Raw genomic sequence first — 27,311 nt, forward strand, 5'->3', positions numbered from 1 at the left:
TAGCTAGGTTTCATAGAAATCTCAGACTATAGAAAGTTCCTGCATTTTTGGTTGCAGGCACTGGTAACTGATAACTGTCACTACGATGATGATAAGGGAAAATATTTAAAATACTTTAAAGCTCTGAAATGCTTATATTAGCAACAATGCTTAACTTTTAATTGTCTACAAACAGGGGGGTAACTTGAGGGGGTGCAGAGGGTGCAGTCGCACCGGGGCCCATGAGCACTGGCATTAGTATTTAGATTGCAGCTTCCATCTAGCCTATAAGCCAAGGAGAGCCACAGATTACCCTAACCATACCAAGGGTGATTAAACGCCTTAGTACCCATAATCATCACTAAAAAGAATTCACTGTAGAGATGAGGTAAGGGGGCCCTGAACAAAAGATTGTACTGGGCCCACTATTTAGTTACATCACTGTCTACAAAGTGAATTTAAAGTGGTTCAATGGTTAGTAATGTAGCCTTGACGGCATAGAGTTTGAGGTTCGAATCCAGCCACGGACAACATCTGCAAGGAGTTTGTACGTTGTCTGTTTGTGTGAGCTTTTTCCAGGAACGGTACTCTGGTTCCTCCCACACTCCAAAGACATCCATATGAGTTTAGATTGTGAGCCTACTTTGGACAGTGTTGATAATATCTGTAAAACACTGCAGAATATGATGGCTCTATAAGTAAAATAAATAGCTCATGAATCTGGTATATTCAGGAGCCAAACTCAATCTCCACCCACCTGGCTTCATACACAAGCTCCTTTCAGAATAAATTCATCTCTGTTGCTGCTGAAATTTCACACTACTTGGTAAAATCTACACTGGATTAGAAATCAGAATAGGTGGGCACAGATTCAGTTTAGCTCAGGAATACCCCCAGACTCATGAGCTCTCTCATTCTCTAGCTGAACTCACAGACGAGAACATATGCAAACAAGCATTATACAGCCATTATGACATGGATGAAGTATGCACTCCAGCCTCCTCAATTCTTAGGATACATGCACACAGCCGAATTTACCACGGTCAGTGAGCACAGGTTGCAAAACAGACAGGAACAGAACCTTCCATTAAATTTAGCTTATACACTGACAATATTCATGGCGTGTGCAAGAGGCTTTATAGATAAACTAGCTGGTACCTGCGACTTCGTCTGCGGTGATTGTAGAAGTGGGTATATACAGGCGGGGGTAAGGTTTTCGTACTGTGTATATGGTATGGGATATGAAATGTAAGTTTGTATCTTGTTTTTGCTATAATTCAGAGAATACGTGAGACTTTTGTGTTGAAGTTACTTTGTATTTGAGCTGCTATATATACGGTGTTGTGAGAAACTTTACATAGTGACTTTGGGACAGAAGTATTTGAAGTTAACCCTTTCCCGCCGATGGCATTTTTTGATTTTCGTTTTTGACTCCCCTCCTTCTAAACCCCATAACTTTTTTATGTCTCCGCTCCCAGAGTTATATGAGGTCTTAATTTTTCCTGGGACAAATTTTTCTTCCTGATGCCACCATTATTTATTCTATATAATGTACTGGGAAGCAGGGAAAAAATTCAGAATGGGGTGGATTTGAAGAAAAAATGCATTTCTGCGACTTTCTTATGGGCTTTGGTTTTACGGCGTTCACTGTGCAACCAAAATGACATGTCCCTTGTATTCTGTGTTTCGTTACAATTCCGGGGATACCAAATTTATATGGTTTTATTTACATTTTGACCCCTTAAAAAAAATCCAAAACTGTGTTAAAAAATTATTTTTTGAAAACGCGCCATATTCCGACAGCCGTAACTTTTTTATACTTGCGTGTACGGGGATGTATAGGGCGTCTTTTTTTGCGGGAACGGGTGTACTTTGTAGTTCTACCAGTTTTGGGAAATGTTATTGCTTTGATCACTTTTTATTCAAATTTTTAGCAGAATCAAAACAGTGAAAAAATGGCAGTTTGGCACTTTTGACCATTTTTCTCGCTACGGCGTTTACCGAACAGGAAAAATATTTGTATAGCTTTATAGAGCGGGTGATTTAGGACGCGCGGATACCTAACATGTATGTATTTCGCAGTTTTTAACTACTTTTATGTGTTCTAGGGAAAGGGGGGTGATTTGAATTTTGAATCCTTTTTATTTATTTTTTGTATTTTTTTTTTTTTTACTTTTTTAAAACTTTTTTTTTTGCATTTATTAGACCGCCTAGGGGTATTGACATGGGTGGGTGGTTTCGCGGATTGTCAGAGTGGTGGGGGCAAACATGGCTGCTCCGGAGCGTTAAAGAGCGCCTCGTAGAGAATCGTTAAGGTGAGGGGCAAAGTGGTAAAGTCTATGTATATGTGAGTGTGTGGGGTTAGGGGCGAGGCTGCAGAGGGCAATATGAATTTTGTGGCTTGCTATGGTCCAAAGTGTGTGAGATTGCAGAGATGGTGGTGTGAGTTTGGGTTTTGTGGGGGTCCTGGCACAAACATATGTGCGCTATTGTGACGAAAAGTAGCCTATTGTTTAATCGAGTGTATTAACTATGTTTGTGGAAAATTTCAGCCAAATTGGTGGAGCGGTTTTTGCGTGATTGACCGCCAAACATCCGAACATCCAAAGGGTCCTGGGAAAAAAGTATGTGCGCTATTGTGACGAAAAGTAGCCTATTGCGCAATCGAGTGTAGGGACTATGTTTGTGGAAAATTTCAGCCAAATCGGTGGAGCGGTTTTTGCGTGATTGACCACCAAACATCCGAACATCCAAAGGGTCCTGGGAAAAACGTATGTGCGCTATTGTGACGAAAAGTAGCCTATTGCGCAATCGAGTGTAGGGACTATGTTTGTGGAAAATTTCAGCCAAATCGGTGGAGCGGTTTTTGCGTGATTGACCGCCAAACATCCGAACATCCAAAGGGTCCTGGGAAAAACGTATGTGAGCTATTGTGACGAAAAGTAGCCTATTGCGCAATCGAGTGTAGAGACTATGTTTGTGGAAAATTTCAGCCAAATCGGGGTCCAAAGTGTGTGAGATTGCAGAGATAGTGGTGTGAGTTTGGGTTTTGTGGGGGTCCTGGGAAAAACGTATGTGCGCTATTGTGACAAAAAGTAGCCTATTATTTAATCGGGTGTATGAACTATGTTTGTGGAAAATTTCAGCCAAATCGGTGGAGCGGTTTTTCCGTGATTGAGGAACAAACATCCGAACATGCAAACATCCAAACACACAAACCCACAAACTCACAAACTTTCACATTTATAATATTAATAGGATTCCATTTGTATTGAGAAATCTGGTGACAGATCCTCTTGAAGCTCTATTTATAGAAAAGAGATGAATGAGTCCTGTTATCTTTTACCATCAATGATGAGCTGGCCTTGTCTGCAATCATAGAAACAGTCTTCTATTGAGAAACAACTGTATGTAAGAAAATGTTCTTAACTTATGTGAAATCTAATTGTTAGAGGGTTGTCCACTTTCAGATAAATATTGAAAGACCGATATTATTTTTTTAATTTTCCAATATACTTTCTGTATCAATTCCTCAAGGTTTTCTAGATCTTTGCTTGCTGTCATTCGTTCTGCTTACCTCCAGTGGATAAAAATCAGTCCATGGCCATGTGATCTACAGTCCATGGTCATGTGATTAGCACAGGTGCACAGCTCAGTTGCACAGGAAGATGTCTAATTACTGTGCTGTGAGAATAACGAGCTGTGCACCTGTGTGTCCATCACATGACCATGGACTGTAGATCACATGACCATGGACTAATTTTTATCCACTGGAGGTAAGCAGAATGAATAACAACAAGCAGAGATCTAGAAAACCTTGAGGAATTGGTACAGGAAGTTTATTGGTAAATTACATAACTTTTTATTGTACAAACATCATGTCTCTTTTGACATTGGTCTGAAATCGAACAACCCCTTTAAGAAGGTGGCTGACCATTAACTCTTCATATTAAGACAATAAATACAGGATATTAAACTTACCAGGCCATGCAGCATTTCAAAAAGTACAGATCCAAGACACCACCAGTCCACTGTGTTGTCATATGGATGTTTCTTTATCACTTCTGGTGCTAGGTACTGAAAAAAAAAAGTACATTTAACACAATCTAACAGCAAGCTAAGGAAGTTTTTATGCTTAACTTAAAGGGTTTTTCCAGGGCTCCATATTTTTTCTCACACAGACTAAAAGTAATGTACCAAGGCAACATTGACTGGATAATCATAATTATGTCATGTGACCAAATAGTTGCGCTAGGAAAACAATATCACAACTCTGTTTACTTAAGGAGTGGTGTTCGGACGGTGGCGTTGTCCATGTGTTTTCATTTAATGTTATGTCCAAAAGTCCCAGAAAACCCATTTAGAAGTAGGTTTCTGGATAAAATATTATTATTATTTATTTTTTTTTTTTAAATCTGGCAAGGAAACACAGGGAAGTCCCTTGATGTTGTGGGTGGGAGATTTCTAACGGAGTTCAGCACAATCTGTAGATTTTATGGGTTTCAGCTAACAATCTAGTTAGAAAACAAGCACTATGCAGAACTCTATGAACCAATCCAGCCACAAGTATTTCATGATCAATACAAATTACTGGAAATTCCGAATTTTTACTTCTAATGTAAGAGCAGTATTAGTGTCTATATTTACAGGTGCAGGTATATTTTTACAAGCCAACACACACAATAATGTTCCTACCATTTATGTAATGTTTACATATATACAATGTAAAAGCAACATCTAAGGGAGTGTTCACACTACCGTCGGTGTCTGACAGCTAGTGTCCGCTGCTAATGTCCGTTCAAAATCTTGTGCTTACATTAGCAGCGGACACTAGCTGTGTCTGTGACATTTTGCATTGATTTAAATGGACATCAGGTGCGTTCTATTACAGTCCGTGTCTGTCCTTAACTGTCCGTTCCCAAAGATGTCCGACTTTTCAAGCAGACAGAAAAAACCTACATGTCGGGTTTTACTGTCCACTTGAAAATCAATCAATGCACAATGTCACGGACGCTGATTTTGAACGGACATTAGCAGCAGACACCAATGGTTGTGTGAACGCTCCCTAAGATGAGCGTATTACACACAACCAGCATAGAGCAGCAGCAGTGCCGGACTAGTTTTGGGTGTGTAACTTGTGGGCTTCTTGCGCCATCCACTGTAAAGTTCACCCGGTATCAGCTGATCAATAGGGGTTCTGGGTGCTTACATTCAAACATGGCTATTTGTGAACTGTATGACAGTCTACCAAATAGAAGGTACTGAACAGGACACTGTCCAACATAAGGCAGGCCTTGACAGAATGTCTATGCTCATTCACACAAGTGCTGCAAGGTCAAGCGTGCTCCCTATACTCACAATAGTAAAATACTAACATAAATTACATTACTTTATCTGCTAACACTGTGCAGCTTCACAAACTTCACATTTGTATAAAACAGCCTTCTAATAATGCAGCCTAATAAGAGCAGTGACTGGATTCCAGTTCTACTGGGTTCTATTTGGTAACATTTAAAGTAATGAGGTTTTTAGAAGACAACAACCCCTCTGTATATGCCCTATCAGGGTATGCAGAGTCATAATCTTACCTCTGGTGTCCCACAAAAGGTCAACGTTTTGTCTGTATTTGAAATCCCTTCTTTGCAAAGTCCAAAATCAGTTAACACAATGTGGCCCTAGATTAAAAGATATGGAGTATTAAAATATTATTCCTGGCAAATACTTAATCTCATATATACTTGAATTATAAACCCCAACACAACTGTTTAACCTTTTTTGGGGGGGCATAAAAATATTCTCACAAAAAAAGGGAAACAGTCAAAATAATTTTAGACAATATCAGAAGAGCTTTGTAAACTAGAAGCTTGGTACTCCAAATATCCTTATCCAATATACTCTTCGGACTCATCTCTGCAGCTCCCATCCCATGTGCAGTTCTCCACTGAAGCTCGTTTTTACTGTTCATGTACTAGATGTAGGGTCCATGCCCCGTGAAGTTGAAGTGTACTGTGCTGGCTTCACTGGAGAATTGCACATTGGGTTACTAATGGAGTTCCATGGCTTGTAGACCTTTTTACTAAAACTGGAACGTCATTTCAGGCTGAAGCAAACTACTTCGTTACATGGAAACAGTAAATTAGAGAATTTTATAAAATGTTAGAAATAATAAATTACCTCTGAGTCCAAGAGAATATTTTCCGGCTTTAGGTCTCTGTCAATAAAAGAAATATTTTATTAGAGCCCATTTTGGATATATCCTATAATGAGTTACTGGGGAATACATGAAATAACTTACCTATATATGATTTTAAGTGAGTGCAAGTATCCTAAAGCGCTACCAATTTCTGCAGTATAAAAAAGTGCCCTCGGCTCAGCAAAATATCTTTCTCTTTGTAGATGGAAAAAAAGCTAAAAAAAATAAAATGTCATAAAATATAATTTTATAATTATAAGGATACATATTTTTACTTGTAAAATGTATATGGATACAATGTGAGGCCTGGTTCACATCTGCGTTCGATATTCCATTCGGTGAGTCCGCTTGGTGACCACCGGAACGGAATACCGAATGCACTGACAAGTGGTGAGCTTATGAAAGCACATGGACCCCATAGACTATAAAGGGGTCCGTGCGTTTTCCACGTGGTGTCTGCACAAGTCATTTGGAGAGAAAAGTACTTCATTAACTACTTTCTTCTCCGCATGACTCGTTTGGTGGGTCCCCAAGCAGACTCCCCGAACGGAATACCGAACGCAGATGTGAACCAGGCCTTAGGCTCAAAGCTTAAAATGTTTTCCAGGACTAAAATGTCAATCACCTGTCCTCACAATATGTAATCAATACTAGATTGGTGGGGGTCCGACAACCAGCACCCCCACCACTTAGCTTATGTTCAAGTGTCACATGACTTGTTTGCAGCTCAATCCCATTCAAGTGAATAGACTACCAAGAACAACTGCTATACCACGTACTGCCCTGCGCTTTGCTCCTGTGTTACAAACAGCTGTTTTACTGTAAAGCACTGGGAATAGTCACCTGAACTGCTCCCTGCTAGCTCTTCCCCATCCAACTCTGCTTAATGGACAGGTCTCTTCCTCGCTAACATAGAAACCAGAAGTTTCTGAAAAACGACACTACAGTCACGCATAAGCCACGCATCTCTGAAATAGTTTTTATTTCTCTACTTCAAGCTGCTGTGGTGACAGATTCTCTTGTGTCAAAGCAGAATTCATTAACACCTAGGAGTTAAGCTGACTGTAGACAGAACAGAGGACAACAGGCAACACAGTACCTGCAATAAAGTAAAGTAGATTCCACTATAGCGGAGAATAGAAGCCAAGGAAACATTGTAACACTGCTGAGCTATACGGCTTTCCGAGCTCCACAGTAACATAAACAGTATATTTAGATGTGTTACATTGTGGGTTTTTCTTGCGCTTAAAAGTTTTAAGGCTGTTGTCTAGCTTTTTGATATTGGAGACCCATCTGTAGAATAGGTCAACATTATCAGATAGTTGGGGGTATGACATTCAACTGTGTACAGCAACGGCTAGCTACAGAACTGCACAGTGGATGGAATCATAAGCACATGGGTGCCGAACTCCCGATAATCTGTTATTGGCCTATTATAAAGGATAAGATCATCAATATGTAAGGTCTGAACAACCCCCTTTAATGAACCTGTACTGGTGATCATGTGATGGACACACAGGGGCACAGCTTTTCTAGACAGAACACTGAATACTGTGCTGTGACTGTAACAAGTTGTGACCATGGACTGATTTGCATACACTGAACATAAACAAATAATAACAAGCAATCAGATTTAGAAAACTACAAGGAATTCTTACAGAAAGTAGATTGGAAAACTGGATAACTTTTTTCATTATAGAAACAATAACATTTATTTGCTGTAACTGGACAACCCCTTTAATAGGCTCCTTCCTCTTTATAATTCTGGCTGACCACATGTAGCGTCCCCAGAACTGAAAACGCTACATGTGACAGTAAAAAAGGGTCATTGCCCCACTCTGCCTTGACCCCTACCTTTCTCTGCACACCTTATTCAAAAGCAGATGGCAAGTCAGAAAATAGCTGTGTTCCAAAAATGTGACACTTTTGGACCAGAAAACTGGCGTGAACCCATTAGTAAATATCCCCTAATAAGGCCATTTTACAAATACAGCTACAGGGCATTTTACTGTTATGTATCCTACATCCAGGATGATTATGGAAGATCTCGCTGATGTGACCTCCTTGTGTTTGGTTCCTTTTGTAGGAGAAACCTCTGAATACAAGGAACGGATATTAAACATGTGCAATCCTCTTCTCCACACTATGTAGTTGTAGAAATAGATATAGCAATCTAACAGGGGAAATCCCTATCTGGTTACACAAGGGGCTTTTTTTTTTTTTTTTTTTTTTTTAAAAAAGTCACTCCTATAATAATATACAAATAATAATACAATGTGGCATGTCAGATGGTTTGGTGGAGCTAAATGAATATACTTTAGAATATTTTTACTATTGCGAACCGCAGCTTGACAGAACTTGAGGTGCCTATGCCATTAGAGATTTAGCAGGGGTATAATTAAAGAGCTGGGTAATAATGTGTTAGACACAGACACACACATATTACACAACCCCGTTGAATACAGGACTTCCTAGAACTGAAAGATGTTACCACAGTATTGAACACAGAAGTCATCTGAGGAAGTGAAAGTTTACATCCAGTTCCTTCCTCTCTTCCAACTAAACATGGCCAGCAGTATGTGAGAAAATAATTAGACTGGAACAACTACTGTATATCTACCTATATAGAGCAAAACAATATGGGACGCTGTATAAATTACGGTAAATCACCACCTGTAATTCAATGAATGGTCTACAAATTCTTTTTAGTTCCTTTTTTTTTTTTTTTTTTTTTTTTTGTTTAGGAAAGTTTGGTAACAATATTAAAGCTCCAACAGTGAATATCACTCTTATTATACAGGCTACTGAATTCCAAATAATCTAATTATGCAATGTAGTGAGTCAAGGGAAATAACCCAACATCTCTGGGTGGACTTCTAAGGGGTGTTTTCATGCGGATTCAGAACTCACAATTCAAGGCTCAGACTGATCAGCTCTATCTGTGCCAGACTCACCCACCAAAGTAAAGTACCAGAGGATCCTCTGTTGGGCCCTGGCTCTAACAATAATGGACCAGCAGAATATGTTTTTTTTCCCTAGGGGTTGTTGCAAGGTAAAACCCAAATATCAATTTATCTAGTTCACCCAAGGAACTTCAGACACTCGGCTCTATTGTGGCTGAGGCTAATCAATGAGAAATCCCATAGCCAACAATCTGTCAGTTGCAGGTTCTACAGGATCAGAATTTGTTGAGGAATCTGAGGCAGAAGGCTACCACAAATTCTTCTCCAAATTACACTGTGTAGATCTAGCCTAGACACCCATATGACAGGTATAATATAAGTTACATCAGCTGTCAATTTGTTTGAGATACACATAGTACAGGCAGTGAAAGAAGAAATCCCAAACAACTATCTTCAGTATTTGAACATAAATCTTTAAGTGAAATTTCATACTGTTGGATTAAACCAGTTAACCTGGTAGTATTGGGGGTTAGGATTGGTGTGCAGTACCGACAATGTTGTAGCCATTGGGAATAATTCAGAGCAATCCATTACTTAGGGACCAATGCTTTATAAAGTAGGCTCTATCCATGAAAGGATTTTTAAAAAAGACAACGTCACAATCTTACCTCTCCACCATTGATGAAGTCCAACACAAAGAAGAGTTTATCTGAAGTTTGGAATGAGTAATGGAGATGAACTAAAAATGGATGCTCTACATTTTTCAGCAGCACGTTTCGCTCAGCCATAATATGCTTTTGCTACAAAAATATGCAAGACATATATTACATCAAAATGTGAAAAAGAAATGTTCTTGCCTTTTGAAAAAATGAGGTTAAATACAGTGAAATTGAAATGTCTTCTAGGGGGTATTTTTGGAAAGAATTTGGCTAGTGTTGTGAGATGAGGTAGAACAGGAAATTTGATCTAGATAAGAGGGTGGGCTTTTCAAAGAGGCGGTCTGTTGGAGAGATTTCGAGGCATTTGTTTAAAATATGAAATCCTGTTCATTAATGGTATATAACTGACTTATTTACGACAATGAGAGGGAATTTAACCCATCAATGACAATTTTCTGGTGCAAATGGGTATAGATGGCACATCTTTGATGCACAGTCCCTTTTTTTTTTACACCAAAGATGTACCACACTGTTGGTTCTGTGCCTTGCTTGGCACTTTTTATGAAAGTGGGCAGGGACACCTAGGTCCAACAAATTTACCGTAACTCATGCCAGGAATTATACCTGAAATCTTTGCTAGTCCATGACTGGCGTGGATTTCATTTCTGGCGCATAGAATCTTCCACGTCTGAATTATTCAGAGACACACCTCACGCCAACAGGGGAATTCACTCAGGCAAATCTTATGCTAGAAGGGAAACTGATTAAGGCCGAACGCGGATGTGAAACCTATACGCATTAAAAACCGGTTACCTGGGAAACCTGCGGACCCCCCTATACTATAATGGGGTCCAAGTGATTTCCGTGCGGAAACAGAGCAGAAACCACATGAACCCCATTACAGTCTATGGGGTCCACAGGTTTCCTTTAGGTAACCACTTTTTAATGTGTATAGATTTCCATTCGGGGGTCCCCAAGCGGAAACCTGAATGCAGATGTGAAACGGGCCTAAGAGTGGCACCAGTATTAATATAGTCCTTCCAGTATGAGCTTGTGCTTGGCTTGTGTGGTTTTTAACTTGGTGCAGTCAATAGCTTTGGGTCTACATGTATATATGAACTGGGAAGACTAAGGATTTGTGGGTGCATATCTCCTGTCTTACATACAAGTACAGTCTCATTCTGAATTTTTCCAAACATTAGTATATAGCCACTAAAGAATGAGTGCACATCTAACAGCCACCGCTGTATTTTCTAACATATAGATTTGCAAATTGTAGTACATTTGTGACAACCTAAGTACACTATGTGGTATCCAATGTTGAAAACCTGACACACCGCTCCACAGTTAATATAAGTACCTCTTTCTTGTTGAGAATAACTTTCTTTTGTAAAATCTTCACTGCATAATACTTCCCATCACGGTTCCCTCTTGAAAGAACAACCTAGAATAAAAAAAAAAAAAAAACATGAAAAAAACCAATGTTCCTGGTGGTCAGTACATTTGGGGAAGTTTTACAGGTATCTTATTTTTACTCTCCAAATGGTCCGACTTTATTCCTTATAATACACAACATATAAGGCCCGAAACACTCTGTAAAAAGTACTTTTCTAGGAAAACACATTTTACCTTGCCAAAGCTTCCTTTCCCGATCAGTTTGAGGTATTCAAAGTCTGTAGGTTTGGCACTGTTGTGAGAGAGAACATTCTAGTAAGTTCTATAGTAGAATTACAGCTTTACTGTATGTTACATATATTCGGGATTTCGATTTTTTGTAACTTAGGATACACATAAGTTTATTTCAGGCAAGTTTAACTTTACAACAAATTTTCCCAAACACATCTGCTAGAAGTTTGTTCCAAGCATCTAATACTCTAAGTAAAATATTTTCTGAAATCATCTTGCATTCTGAACACTAATACACAATGCGATTCCTGCTTCCAGCTAAAGCTTAGGCATTCACTGGGGACATCAGCTGTCTTGGATGGGGTGGCCATAGTCACTATTGATGTAGAGAGGCGTTGCGGGGTTTGACCCAGTGTCTGTCCAAGGTGAATTTTTGCTGGGGTTATATTCCCTGTGGTTGTATCCCCTTGTCATCCATAAAACATAACCTTTAATAATCCTCCATAAAAATTGCATCCCAATATTAAAACAGTATCTCTATTATGGCCCCAAGGACATCCCCAGTGTGATTGACGCATTTCCACAAAATTACTGATCCATCAAGGGGTAGAAGTCAAGTTATGGCTGAATAATACAGTAGTTCAATTATATAAAGAATTTGCTATGACAGAACAGCAACTCATGTACCATAACTAACAACTCCGGATTAGTATTCATGGAAAGCAAGATCCTGGATGATGGTGGGGAGTGGTACAAGCTTCCTCACCATATGAGGCGTGGGGAGACCGCACCTCACTATTGTCCAGGATGTTGCTTTCCATCACTAAGCCATCCCTTACATATGTGGATTAGAATGCTTACGTCTATTAGCTCACATATGGATCTGTCCATCTTGGTCATGAATGCCATCAGGAGTTACAGGGCACAAGTTGCTTGATTATATAACTGAACTACTATATTATTCATATATACACCTTCACATCTATCCCCTGATGAACCAATAATTTTGGAGAAATGTGTTGGGTTTTGTTCTAGATCTGGGTACCGTCCATTGATCCATGTTTGCTATTGTTTCATATTTGGTTTTTGTCAGTCTGACTTTGAGGAAGTGTGTCTACTAATGTTCTGGGGGCCATAGATAGTATAGGTATTATTCTGTCTGTAGGGTTATCACTCCCCCTAAATGACGTTTTGATCATACTGTTTTAACATTGGGGCACAACCTGTAATTTTATATCATATCATTAAAGGCTATGTTTTATGGATAACATTTCCCCTTACTGTGATAGTGTTGCTATATAGGGCATATAGGTTATTAGTTATTCTGTGATTTATTTTTTTGTATCCCTAGAGGAGTCTCATGTCCTCAGGTGAAACCTGTATGTCCTAATAAACAGTCGTTTATAAGTAGCCTAGTTTCCATGACTTTGGTAGGGCCATAGCCGTACCTAGTGTCAGGTTAGGGATGTAGTCGATTAGGGCTGTGGCTTCAAAGCTTGAAAGAATTTTGGGTCTACTAGGCTTCTCTGGTTAGAGCTTGATAGGGTCAGTAACAGTCCCCTTGGTCTTTCCCTAACAGTATATAGCATCTAGCCCCCATTTCGACTACAGTACCACGACTTGTTCCAGTGTCACCATTACTTCTGGACCAGCCCAACATCTAGAAAGAATAATGGGTGTAACAAGCATATGGGAAGATCTATCTTTTTACTGCATTTTTCTATAGTTTGGTATGAGAGGTTTTTGATTATTGAACTTTGTTTGCTTTTATTTGGTTGCTGCATTAAGGTCACTGCTGGATTGGTGACTCTTAATGCCTTAGTAAAAATTATTTTTTAATTGTCTCACCTTTTGGATTCTATTTATTGGCTTTTGGTGACGTTATCTGCTGTATCCAACAGTGTGTGTTCTTTATTCTCTTTGTGACAGAGGCTGAAATATTACCAAATGCTCCCAGTCCAGATGTATGTGATGCAATGGAGTCATGCTGGCACACCGTGTACAAATGCAGATGTACAAGACATTCACAAACCATCAGCTAAATGTTCAGATCATTGATAGGTCAGGTTTATATTGGACTTGTGTGTGTCCTCTCATCCCACAGTGTTGCTAAACTCCATGTCCCATCTATATTACACATTGTAGTAGGTTCTCATTTTTTAAGGACTAAGCAAATATTTACTTTTTTTTTATTATGTTGGCAGGCATAACTCTACTTTGTGTATCTTGGAAAGTACCAAAATAAAATGATAATGAAAGGGTATTACCCAGAATCTATAGATACAGCTTAGTATGCATATAATCTGGGAAAATCTGCAGAATTATTTCATTGATTCTATGTCATCCCTGCACCATTTATACCCTGCTGCTTCCTTCATATTTACCAACTGCATTAAATGAACATTACAACAGCATGAGCAAAATCATATAATAAAAAACAAAGTAAGTACATTAATAATTTTGTCTAAAATGATATACAAGTATGATAAGTAGCATGTCCGACTGTGTCCATGCAACCCCAAAAAAAAAAAAAAAAAAAAAAAAAAAAAGGTTTCACCACGGAGAGGCTGCACACGGACACCAGTGGTTTGCTTTAAAAACCCATTCACATTATTAGGTTTTAATATTGACTGCCGGCAAATCGTCCCCTATCCAGGTTCTCTGGGGAATAGGATGGAAACCCCTGGGCGGACAGCAGGTGCTAGTGTGAGCAGTTATTGAAGGTGTATGGGCAAATGTAGGTCTCTTTGTATGATTTGTATACAGTACAGATTATTATTACGCATTTCCTTGCAATCTTTAATACAACATTTACATGACAGCCTAACATACTACATTTTGTTAAAATATTGAAATATTATGATGGATTAAAGGAAGTCAGGCTTGAAACTTTGTGCTGCTGTGCATGTGGCATGCAATAAACCACTTCCTTCACTGTCCTTGAATACACTGAGTACTCAGAGTTGTATACTTTTATGTGTGATGTCAGATGAATATCTGCGGTTTCACAGCAAATCTCTGCACGGTTATGTACCCACAGATCAAGGAGGAGGATTTAGTATATATTTAACAAAACTATAAAATAACTGATTTCTACTTGTAACCAAAGACTAGACGGATGAAGGAGGGAGGGACTGGTAAACCATGTGCCCTACCTGCCAGCCACAGCTTGGCTTAAATGTGTAGGCACAGAGACAGCAACTGAATTTTGCATTTTATTGGATTTTTCCCCAAATTTATCTCAAGCTTTTTATATACAGAAAAAGCTATAAAAATTAAACATATAGGATATTTAAGGCATAAACTGTGGTGTGATACAGGTGAGGCTTTTGCTTTGCTCAGTCTCTCTCTCTTCTGGCATTAGGAAATGTTGGATTACTAGACAGCTCTGCTTTAGAATTAAAGGGGATGTCCAGTTTCAGCAAATAAAGGTTATGGTTTATATTAGAAGATTGTATAACTTTTCATTATACACCTTCTGAACCAATTCCTCATGGTTTTTTGGATCTCTGCTTGGTGCGATTCAAAATTTACTGCCAGTGGATAAAAATCAGTCCGGGTCATGCGATGGACAGTCCGCCGTCATGCGATGGACAGTCCGCCGTCATGCGATGGACAGTCCGCCGTCATGCGATGGACAGTCCGCCGTCATGCGATGGACAGTCCGCCGTCATGGCTTATTACAGTCACAGCACAGTAAGTAAAGCTCTGTCTTGTCTATGGACCACTGGAAGCAAGGAATGAAATTACTTTACTTAATTTTCTGAAACTGGACAACCCCTTTAAGTTTCTAGTTCTTAATAACTCCTAGACTACTTTTTGCTTTATAACATCCTGGTACTGTACATCTATTTTACTGTTAGTGTAAACAAGTCAATAGGGTAACACAGGTATCTTTGCTTGCGTTTATAGAATTGTACATACTGAGGATTTACAGATGGTCCCAGGTTAACATTTTGCACAGGTGATCCATTCTAAAAGAAAAAGATGGAAGAAAAGAAATTCTGTTTTAAAACATTTAGGCATATCACATGGAATTGCATTTTTCTACTATAATATCATTAATAAAAATGCTTCTTTTATCTCCAGAATTCTTTAAAACTGGATGGGATGACATTTCACAACATTAAAGCTGATCAGCTAACTCTTCATTCTGAGCTACAGTATAAGGACAGCATATTACAAGGTCAGGTATGTTCTCCTCTTAGTCCAAATGGCTAATGGGGTCAATCAAAAAAATATAATGGTATTGTGTCATATGGTAACAAAGAAAGCAATCTGTTGGCCCCGCTATCATTTACAGAGGCACGTTCTACTGAACAGTGGGATCTTAGGCATCAGGCTTCCACCTATCAAATTTGGGAGGCTTATCCCACACATAGGCCCAAACACTCTCTATCGCTTAGTATCTAGTCGATCTTTTTTGCATTCGTTTTACTATAAGCAATGTTTTGTTGCTATGTTCACAATGAGTTTGAGACTGGAGGAGAAACAGGTGTGTTCACCCTAAGGCTAAAATACTAAGTAACACCACTCCCTTTCTATCCTTCCATAGTTAAAGAGGACCTGTCAACTCTCATCCTATCTCCAGTTTAGTATTCATCCGGAATATACCAACTTTCCCTGATAATCAGAATTATGTATTTCCCTTTTCTTTCTTTGTCACACGTAATATTCATATGTTACATGGCTACATTTCCGTTCTGCAAACTCATACATACATTTCAATGATTGAGTTGATACCGTGAATATTAATATATTTAATTTTTGGGTATTCTAGAACATGTATTGTTTAAACATTTTCTGTTTAATATGTTTCCCTGAAATAATAATAGAATTTTTTTTGAAGTTCTATTATTGAAACTTAAAATGTTCATGAAATAACTCAGGAACAAGACTGTTGACTTTACCTTCTGATCTGCCCTTTCATCATCCTCTTCTGATGCATCGGACTGATTCCGGGCACATTCCAGTTTTAAGAAGGCTTGGACATCAGGGCTATAAAAAAAAAAAATAAATAAATAAATCAAAGTTTTGGGAAGTGTGTCGTTTTTCATCAAAAAAAACATTTAGATTATAGATATGAGCAGCAAATTTCACTAGTGCTAAATATTTCATATGGTACCCTAACCAGCTGTGGATTAGGAGGGGTAAAGCCAAGGTGTGACTTAACCTGTGCACCTATAGTTAGGAGCATAGTACAGTATAAATCGTTTGCCTTTGTGTACAGACAGTACTGCGAACATACACAGTCAGGATACACTACAGCAGACCTGGTCCATACAATGTGAAATCATAAATTTCTATTACTATCCGCAATTTCTTCCTGCATTCATTGTGGGTCCTAGGACTATATATAACTGAACTATGACTGAAGGGCACATAGAAAGGTTTCCTATAATTAACCTGTTGTGTCACTTCATGGACCTGGAAAGCTTAGGAGGTATAGTAGTGTAGAAATAAACATCTGGAATTGAATTCATAGAGATGGTTTTAAACAAAACCAGGAAATGACCTCGTGTCAACCATCAGTGCTCAGCACTTTCGCTAATACATAGGTTTGCAGATAAGCTCCAAATATCTTGCAAGCCTCACTTAGAACGACCAAAAAAACTTTTTTATGAAAAGGTGGTCATCCTAAAGAGGTTGTTCTTGTCCTCTAATATACACACTTATATAAATGTTCTGCTGCAAAGGCTCTCTCTGCATCAGATACGGGTAATGTGACTCATTCTGGAATATTTGCTTAACCAGTTGTACTAGTTGCTAATCCTTACAGAAGTGGACATGCGTACACAAGACATTTTCTTATCAGATTTTATACTCTATTACCATAATATCCACAGACAAGACATATGTACCGTACAATTCATGTGCACACTCCTTTTCTGAAGGCAACCTAAAGAAATGCCTGCAGCAGTTCATAGAATATAACAACTTTGTAGAAGAAGTTAATGGCAAAAGTTAATTTGTTTGGGGTCTGATACATAATATTCACCTGGAGAATGGTTCATACCACTATTTGCAGTGTTAGACCCTGGGCCCACCAGACGATTCTCTAGTGGGCCCGAGGTCTAACACAATAACGGTCCAGCAGAAGACATGCGCAATTGAATGGGCCCCCAGAATAATTTCATTTGGTGGGCCCAAGGAACCTCAGTCCAACACTGACCGTTCCCAATCGCTGACCTATGTAAACATGTCCAGAGATTGATTAACAAATAATAATTTGTTCATTTGTCATTCATTACATCTTTTATGATGCCATAATAGTAACTGTTGGCAGCACATCCACTTGTGCAAACAGGATATGCTGGTGACAGTAATAGAAACTGTATGGGGTGGGGAGTAAAACAAACAATACAAAAACTTCACATCAATTGCAACATATAAATGGAAGGAAACGACTTCTTATCGACTTGCTATATCAGCCATCAGTCCATGCACATTACATGTAGTATATCTTCCTGTGTACAATGTGAGATTACTCCTGGAAAACACTGTGTGCTATCAAGATAAATGTGCAAAGAGTTTACATACAAGTTCTATGCATGCTTAGCAACATGTATGTACAATGTTGTATGCTCAGAAAGTTACAAAACAAAAAATAGGCTGTTTCACAAGTCTACCCACAGAATGCAAATGGGGAGTCAAACTGACTCCTTTGCTTTGTGTTCATGTTAGCACTGCTGCATATATAACCATCAATGGTCACAATGGAAGCGTAAGAGGGATTTAGAGCTGGATTCCTTGTTGTTTGTGTGCACTTTTTTCAAGGTCCTCTCATATAGAAAATAAGCATAATATTTTCACTTAAAGTAATAGACACGTTGATCGGTAATGTAATGGTCTCAAAAATACATGTAAATATATACTGCAAAATATAATAATGCATGGACACAATTCTAGTCCATTCACTGCTGTGGTTCTATCACAAATATCAAGTCTGTGTACCAGAATGCTGCACTACTAAATATTCAGCTTAGACTTCAGAGGGAAATATGCAGAAAAAAAATACAAAAAAAAAAAAAAGTATATATTCACACAATCCATACTATTAATTTTAGGAAGGGGCATATAAAGGATCCCTCACTGAACTATGAAGTGTTCTGTGCATATGTCAGCAACTGAAGTAGTTCACCAGGACAGTTGGAATGATTATAGCCTCCTCTACTTTCCTATGTTTTGTGATCTCACATACCCAATTCTTCAAGCACGGTGCAAGGCTAGAAAAACCAATCCATGTTTACATACTTGACAAGCAGCATAACTTCCTAAACAGGTTTCTAGGAAAACTAAGTTCACTTTGATGCAGAAAGGACATTCTCACTTAAAGTATATGTTTATTTGGTGACTCTATATATAGTTATTTGAGAATCACATATAAAAGCAATGAGAGTCCTTTAAAGAGGATCTAATACCACCTCCTCAAACTCTTTAGCATTTCTCAATAGCTGCTTCACTGATTCCAGCACAGTTAGAAATCTTTCTCTAGCCCCTACCACTCCTGAGAAACTAGTCCTCTTCATTTTAGCACACAATATACTGTACTAATTGGACTTTCAACTGTGAAGTGGGCGGTCCTGGGATATCTGCTCCAATCTCAGACTGCCCATATGACTGTAGAGTCTAATTAGCATATGTGGCGTTAAAACAGCATCGACTGCTCAGGAATGGTGAGGAAAAGAAATTCCGACTGTGCCGGTAGAAGTGGAGCACCACCTACCAAAGTATGAAAACAGTGAGAGGTGCTGATAGATCCCCTTAAAGATCCCCTTTTGCATACGCAAATGAATTTTCAGCTCTGTATTAAAATACATTTAGATCTGCTTAAGACAGGTCATCAATGCGAAACTGTTAGGCGTTCAGTCCCGGGCACCCACAAGCTGATACCTGCACAGTGTATGGACAAAAAGAAATGTGTAACTATTGCAGCTCAGATTCACTCAGTTGAATGGGAGTGCAATGTTCAATGAAGGAAAAGGAAAAAAACAAAAAAACACAACCCACTCACAGTTCATCAATGTTGAGGGTAATTCCACTTCACACCATTACTCGGATGCACGGACTTGAAAGCCCCACAGGCTTGGGGCATAATAGTCAAACAGGACGAATGATCTCCAGCAATAGATCATGTTCCGTATAAAACTTAACTTTTAATCAAAAAAACATCTTTACAAAAAGTCAATAAAAACGGGAGATCCTCATGTGGCATCCGGCTGACACGTTTCGGAGAAACTAGTCTCCTTAATCATAGCCGGAGTGCCCTGTATCTGGCCACTACACAGTGTATTGAGTGGTCTGTTTCGGGCTCCATACATGGTTTAGATATCAGTTGACTGCTAAGGATTCTAGGTATCAGTTTGAGTCAAACGCAACTATTCAGTCTTTTATGACAAGTCTATAGAAACCTCTTTGTCTCTGTATTGTTGACAGTTGGAGCCACATAATTGTGAATGGCCTTGATAACAAAGGGGAAAAATGCAAGGTCAAAAGGAAGCAGACCTGCTAATAGACCAATAATGGATGCAACTATTGTGAGCACAACTATATGCTGAAATCCTGGGCTGCTCTGATTTCTTTCCTTATAGATAATGATATACAGTAATTGTCAAGCTCCTTACATGGGTTTTCTGGGCTAAAATTACTGATGAACAATATTAAGATCATAAATATCAGATTGGTGGGGGTATAACTGCTCCTCTGAGCAGGCAATACACAAAGAATAGAGCAGGAATCAGGTAACTTTGTTCTCCGTGTAGGATATTGCAGATCAGCTCCCATTCACTTGAATGGGAGCCAACCTATAGCGATTCAGTTCAGCCACTACACAAAGAACAGCACTGTCTGCTTCCTGCTCCATTCTCTGTATCAGCTGATCAGTAGAGGTGCCAGGTACTGGTTCCTTACCAATCTGATAGATGACCTATGTTTAGGATTCAATTTACACTGGAAAAACACTTCAAATATTAATATGCACTTTTGGGATTCAGAAGTTACTTGTCATCTGAAACATACAGACACATCCATTTTGCTGTTTTAGCTTTAGGTCCTCAAAATACCCTGAACAAACGGCAGAGTGGTCTTTTGTTGCCCCTCAGGTCCACCTACAGCTATGTCACTGGAAAGGTCTTATGTCATTATTGCCCACCTTCCAATGGTTAAACAACAGAGATAAACATTACTCCTGCATAACAAACAAGAAGTTTCTCTGACAATCCAAGCCTCCGAATATAAAGGCAGCAATGTTTTAGATTAGGGAATCATTTTCTAGCAGAGCTTTGCTATATATAGTTATGATGCCGTAAATTCTGTTTTAATTGTGATAAGTTGGTGAATTGGATTCTCACTAACAACCGTGTTTCCATGTCATTACACAAGACGGCAGCAGTAGTCAGACAGGAGGACATACTATATGTACCCTGTAAACAGCGCCAAATGACTGCCACTTTCTCCTCCAAGTACAGATCACATGAACCTGTTCATGATAAACACCTTTAACTAGACATTTTCTGAAGCCCCTACAGCTATGTACAGGAAAAGGGAACTTAGGAAATCACTTATTGCAAGTGTGTGGAAAGTGGATACATCAGATGACATGCTAGAGGTGTTTATTCTCTGAGCAGATGACTCCAGTACTGGAAATTGCACAATAACATCGACCAGCAACCCAAACATTTCAAAGAATTCTTATCAGAAAAAAAAGCGTGAACATTTTATCTAAAGTTTAGTAAATATCAGACTCTTAACCCTTTTCCCAAACAAAATCTATCAAACCTAGCCTAACTCTGGCATAGGTACAGTATGAATGGGTTCCAACATCTGCTCTACAAGTATCAATGATTTGTAAATTCAGTATTAGCTGATTTAATAATGAAACTTTATATTCTATTGCATAATATACTTAATGTGTATTGCCTAAAAGGCTAAAGCAGGCAAAGCTGGAACCGGATATATGTAAAAGCACAGTCATCATAGCCCCTGAGAAAGCAGAGGGTGTATCTTATATATTACGAGACGCCACACCATGTGCCTTAAGGGTGTATGTACAGGTATGATGAATAATGGGAATATGTGCATATAGTATGTGCTTCACTGATATTTGTGCAGCTGTTACTAGCTGAAAAAATTTCTGTTCCAGTTTTGAACTTTAGTGAAGGTGACAGAAAAGTTTATCTTCACGGACTATTATTATAGATGCACAAAAACATAGGAGATTCGATAAGCATTAAATTCTATATACCTCTAATCACAGTATCTTGTAGAAGCAATTCTACAGTTTCCAAATATGCCTGACACTCCTTTGCTATTATGGCGACCTTGCAGATAGGAGACCCAGTGCTGGTTAGCTTTTCCCTTTTTATATTAGAACTTCTCCTACTAGAACTAGATTTTTCTCATATAAGGGGATTGTCCCAAGAGCCATGCATGGAAAGGAGGTGAAGGGATACAGACATCAGGCTCCTTTAGGCCAGGGTAGAAAATCTTAGCACTATAAAGGGAGTGTTGGGCAGTTTGAGCTTTGCTATAATCCTCCCTCCCGCTGGGTGGGATTTCCTGAATGGGGTAAAAGAGTCATAATCCCTGTTGGAATAACAATGTAGTTACAATAGGAGTTGTTCCAATTATATTAATAGGACTGTTCCCTGGAGTTTGCCATGTAGGAAATGCAGGTGAGGTGACGTAACTTTTCCATTTAGGCTGGGGACTCACAGGGAGGTCTCATCAGGTTGGCTGCTGCAAACTTGCTAGCATCTAAGCTGCCGAGGTCTACCAGAGCACCATAGTGAATGGAATATAAACATATCACATCCATATGCTGCAACTAAATCCTGCACATGTCACTTACCACAGAGCCTTTAACTTTAGTAATGCAAAAGTTCACGTGTGGTGGGAAACCTGTGGTGATTCGGGCAGGGGAGATGCAGAAGAAAAAAATTCTGCAGTGTATTCACTCCCCGTGTCCTGGTATTAAACAGCAATTCATAGCAGCAATTACACCAGCAAATATTGTGATAATAGAATGCAGTGTTAGCCATCATTATGGACAGCAGCTGTGTAATGTGGGTCAGAGATAGTCAGAAATAAAGCTAATGGTTCTGTCACTGTCCAGCGTTACACAAACTCTGATATCTCTACAAGTAACTAAACCACCAGTGAGAACAATAGGATTTCATTTATATGCTACAGTTAATAAGCAATGGCTATAGGGTTAGTTTTGCAAAACTTAATGGGAAATTACTATGTGTTTTAATGAATCCTTATGTACAATTATTATCCATTTTTCCAGTGCAGATGTGAATGTAGAATACCATGCTTAGATCATGCTACCTACATATGATAAACACCATTGATAAAAAGGGAAAGGATACAACATCCCTGCAATATCATTGCATGAAGACAGTAACATGTGCTTATAACATCATGTACTTACTGGTTGCATAGTTCTGGATGTCGGAGTAAATTCTGTATAAATTCATTCAAGCCAGCCCTTCTCTGCTGAATAAACTCTAAAATGAATAAATAGATATTAGTCTATAACTGGTAGCACATATGTAGTACTGGATTTCATTCTATTTAATAATACATTATAATTTTCCATTTACATATTTGTACAGAATATTTGTATAATGATCACATGGGATCATAGGCTGTGCCTGCAACACATCCAAACAATCATACAAATAAAGACTAAGACTCAAACTGCTTGGTTCACATCTGCGTTGGTATTCCGTCCGGGGAGGTCCGCATGGGGACCCCCAGAATGGAATACCGAACCCAACTGCAAGCGCTTTGTAGTGAAAGCACACAGAACCCATACACTATAATAGGGTCCGTGTGCTTTCTGCGTGCTGCCTGCACGAATCATGCGGACAGGAAAGTAGATTGTGAACTACTTTCCTGTCCGCATGATCCCTGCGGAGATCTGGTGGCAAGCACATGGACCCCATTATAGTCTTTGGGGTCCATGTGCGTTCACTGGCACACTACTTGCAGTTGCGTTCGGCATTCAGTTTGGGAGGGTCCTCATGCGGACAGAATACCAACACAGATGTGAATGAGGCCTAAGAAATGGACATAAATTAAGGGATATACATGAAATAACAACATCTTAATTTAGATTTCATCCAATAAGCAACTAGATGAACATAAAAAAAGTAAACAAAATAAAATAAACCTCAATCTTGCTTATGTAATCTCTGGATTTCCAGCACCATAAAAAATGTCATAAAAAACCCCCAAAGGCCCACATTTATTATGCATTGTATGCCAGTTTTCTATAGTATGGCTTCATAGGATTTTTGCTCAAAAAATCATTTCTGTGCCATCCTTGCCACATTTATGAGCTGGTGTACCTTATCCTCGGGGCACATGGCCTGGTGTCATCCTTATTTATGAGGAGTTGTGCGCCTTGTCATATATGAGGTACACCTTCCACCAGCTCGGAGACTAGGAATGCCTCAAAACACATAAGCAGATAACCACAAGCACTCTACAAATGAATATTTAATATTCTCTACTCTACAAATGAATATTTCATTTAATATGAAAGAATAAAGAAAGAAAAAAATATTTTTTCAGTGCTTAAAATTCATTGACTTCTAGTGACATTCCAGTCACCCCTGTTGACATGGATTATGAAGCCATTGCTGTCAATTATTAACTTATTTTTCAAGGTGAGCCGTATTTTTCCTTTTTTTTTTCCACATAAACATATAATAATTAGGGCAACATGGTGGATCAGCAGTTAGTACTGCAGCTTTGCAGTGCTGGAGTCCTGGGTTCAAATCCTGCCAGGAACAATTAATAATTGTTTTTGCATATAATCTTGCTCAAACTATATATCTGCCATTCCAGCTCGACCTATCACAGTAATGTGTGTCACTGGCTAGGAAAAGAGGGAAAGGGTGGTTGGGAGCTATTTTGGCCTTTCTGTGGTCTCCCACTGCATGGGGCAGGAGCAGTGCTCCAGGGAATTGAAGACCTGCTCCAGTGCACCAGTGCTCTGCTGCTGTATTCTTTGAGTCAACAAATTTCTCTGAAGCAATACCATAGGTAATATAAAGCATTACATTCTTCCCTGCGCAAAACCTCTGGCCTGCCATTATTCCTCTATGTACAGTACATCGTCCATAAGTCTCTATGTGTGACCCATACACCTGACAGCACTGTGAATGTGCAATTGTGCATACAGTGCGAGAGGCCATAGACACTATTTAGGTGCCAGGTTTTACTGTATAGAATACAAAGCTCATAAAAAAAACAACCCATAAACCATTTCACTTACCTGGATCAAAATTATCTCCAAAGATCCTCTTGGCAGGTATCTTTAGGGTTATTGCTGGAAACTGTTTTCTAAGCTAAGAGAGTAATAAAAAGATATCAGGCTAGTTCTGGCAACAAGCTATATCTGGTTATGTGCTTGTTAAAGGTAATACATTCAATCATCTGTGTACACAAAACTATTCTGCAAATCTATGACATGAGATCATAGGACAACACTACAGTACAGAGGTGCTAAACACCATGGAATACACTGAATAGCCTGCCATAAATATTAGCGTTGGCCTTCAGGAAATCCACTTTCATAGGTGGACAGGTACACATGTATTTGTGCTGTTGTGCCGTTATACCATATATACCTATTAAGTAAGATACTTTTCTATAACAGTGGCTGTCTTATAAAGGCAACCCTTCTTAAAGGGCGATCAGGTCTGCTACCAGATGACTACAGTGAACCAGCCTGTCATCCAGTGGCGTAACTAGGACCAGCGGGGGCCCGTGGCAAACTTTTGACACGGGCTCCCCGCCTGACCAACCCCCTAACTCCCCCCCTGCATTCCTGCGCACTCTATTATGCCCCATAGTGGCCCCTGCACACACTATTATATCCCATAGTGGCCCCTGCACACACTGTTATATCCCATAGTGACCCCTGCATACAGTATTATACCCCATAGTGGCCCCTGCACACAGTATTCTACCCCATAGTGGCCCCTGCACGCACTATTATGCCCCATAGTGGTCCCTGCACACACTATTATGCCCCATAGCGGCCCCTGTAACAGTATTATGCCCCATAGTGGCCCCTGCACACAGTATTCTACCCCATAGTGGCCCCTGCACGCACTATTATGCCCCATAGTGGTCCCTGCACACACTATTATGCCCCATAGTGGCCCCTGTAACAGTATTATGTCCCATAGTGGCCCCTGCACACAGTATTATGTCCCATAGTGGCCCCTGCACACAGTATTATGCTCCATTGTGGACACACATAAACAATAATTATACTCTGGGGTCTTTACAGACCCCAGAGTATAATAATCAGAGACCCAGGGGGGATAAAAACATAAAAAACACTGTTACTTACCCATCTCCGGCTCCCCTGCAGTGTTTGGTGGCGTCGGCCTTCTTTAATGACGTCCGGGACGTCACATGACCGGGCCCTGCGTTTCGGGTCATGTGACGTCAGGGAGCGTCCAGAAGTAGGCTCGAACCTGCCCGGAGCGTGGAAACGTAAGTAACATGGTTTATTATGTTACCTTACCTCCTCTGGACCTCCGATCATTATACTTAGGGGTCTGAAAAAAACCCTGATTATAATAATGATGTCTGTGGGGTAACTCCAGCCGGTAAAGGGAAAAAAACTGCAGCGGTAATGGCTGTCGCTGGGTTCCCTAATGTCCCGGGCCCTGTGGCAGCCGCTATCCCTGCTACCCCGGTAGTTACGCCACTGCTGTCATCTTTGGTGATATTACAGGGTATAGGTTGTGTTACATGCTATTTAAGTAGGTTCACTCTTCTTATTTTTTGACTATATATGTCTTCACTTTATGGAAAGGGTGTCTGACCACTGGGGTACTTATTGAGCCTGAGAACGAGGGCAAAGTAGTGCTGGTTTAGTTTTGTGTCCCCCTGTTGATCAACTGTTTGAAGTGGCACTTGGGCCTGTGACATCTCATTCATGAGTCATATGGCTTGATTGCAGCTCAGCCCCATTCAAATGAATAGGACTGAGCTGCAATATCACACGCAGTCACTAGACAGTGTACTTAGTATACTGGGAAGACGTCTCAGTGCTCCTCTGAACACTATAGTATCTTCAGCCTATAGGTAGGAGAGTCCGGCATCATAACCAAGCTATTGGACAGGTCACCAATATCTTAGTGCTGGAGAATCCCTTTAAATGTTATTCTTATAAAAAGCAGACATTAAATATATCACACTTACCGTGTTGTACAGTTTATCGAACTCTGCGTACCGTCTAAAGACGAACCATTCATTTCTTCCAACAGAAACTAAAACTTTATAAACCTGTTAAAAAGAAAACAATCATTCAGCTCTAAGGAAAAGAAGTGTAACACAATAAGAAAGCACAGGTGGTGATAAGGATCCAAGGAATTCTTAAATGCAAGATAAAGGAATTGTCCAACCTGTTCCCCTTCACCATTCCTTACAGAGAACACAGAAGGAGAACAGGTTAGATCATTTTACAATTACAAATTTAACATATCAAAGACAATGACCCTCTGTGCATACAAATAGGAACTAAGCACAGATCCTTGCAGCATTAACATAATGGAAATGTCATCGTGTCACCAAATCACATGACTCCGAAACCATAGCATGAGAGGGTGAGGGAACAAGAGGCACAGAAACTGCTTACACACATGGAATACCAACTTTAGCTTATCTTTATAGTGGGGAAGGAAGAATGTTGACTTCTTCCCAGAATGTATTACAGTAGATAAAGGGCACTTAAAGGGGCTTGAAAAACGTATCTATTTTTCTAGTGGTGTGAATGTATAAGGGTTTCTTTATGTAGTATAAACTATATTTTATAATCACATTATTTTGGGATACATAAAACGTCTTCAATAATTTATTAGACCTTTATCTGTGAGTAAGGAAAGACCCCCCCCCAAAAAAAAAAAAAAAAAAAAAAAA

The 27,311-nt window shown here is 39.4% G+C and overlaps 1 protein-coding gene across 2 annotated transcripts in view; it reads right to left on the reverse strand.

Annotated features, from left to right (window-relative positions):
• SGK3 (serum/glucocorticoid regulated kinase family member 3) overlaps positions 1-27,311 on the reverse strand; it is a 70,749-nt gene that overhangs the window by 6,282 nt on the left and 37,156 nt on the right. For both annotated transcript variants that reach the window (XM_075270386.1, XM_075270385.1), the window contains exons 3-14: positions 26,595-26,678; positions 24,649-24,721; positions 22,795-22,870; positions 16,271-16,358; positions 15,285-15,334; positions 11,364-11,421; positions 11,095-11,178; positions 9,744-9,875; positions 6,275-6,387; positions 6,154-6,190; positions 5,568-5,654; positions 3,961-4,056 (exon numbers count right to left, since the gene is read on the reverse strand). In XM_075270386.1, the coding sequence (XP_075126487.1) occupies positions 3,961-4,056; positions 5,568-5,654; positions 6,154-6,190; positions 6,275-6,387; positions 9,744-9,875; positions 11,095-11,178; positions 11,364-11,421; positions 15,285-15,334; positions 16,271-16,358; positions 22,795-22,870; positions 24,649-24,721; positions 26,595-26,678 (978 nt within the window). The remainder of the gene's footprint in view (positions 1-3,960; positions 4,057-5,567; positions 5,655-6,153; positions 6,191-6,274; positions 6,388-9,743; positions 9,876-11,094; positions 11,179-11,363; positions 11,422-15,284; positions 15,335-16,270; positions 16,359-22,794; positions 22,871-24,648; positions 24,722-26,594; positions 26,679-27,311) is intronic.

Source organism: Leptodactylus fuscus, chromosome 4, assembly GCF_031893055.1.
Source record: "Leptodactylus fuscus isolate aLepFus1 chromosome 4, aLepFus1.hap2, whole genome shotgun sequence".
Classification (NCBI taxonomy): domain Eukaryota; kingdom Metazoa; phylum Chordata; class Amphibia; order Anura; family Leptodactylidae; genus Leptodactylus; species Leptodactylus fuscus.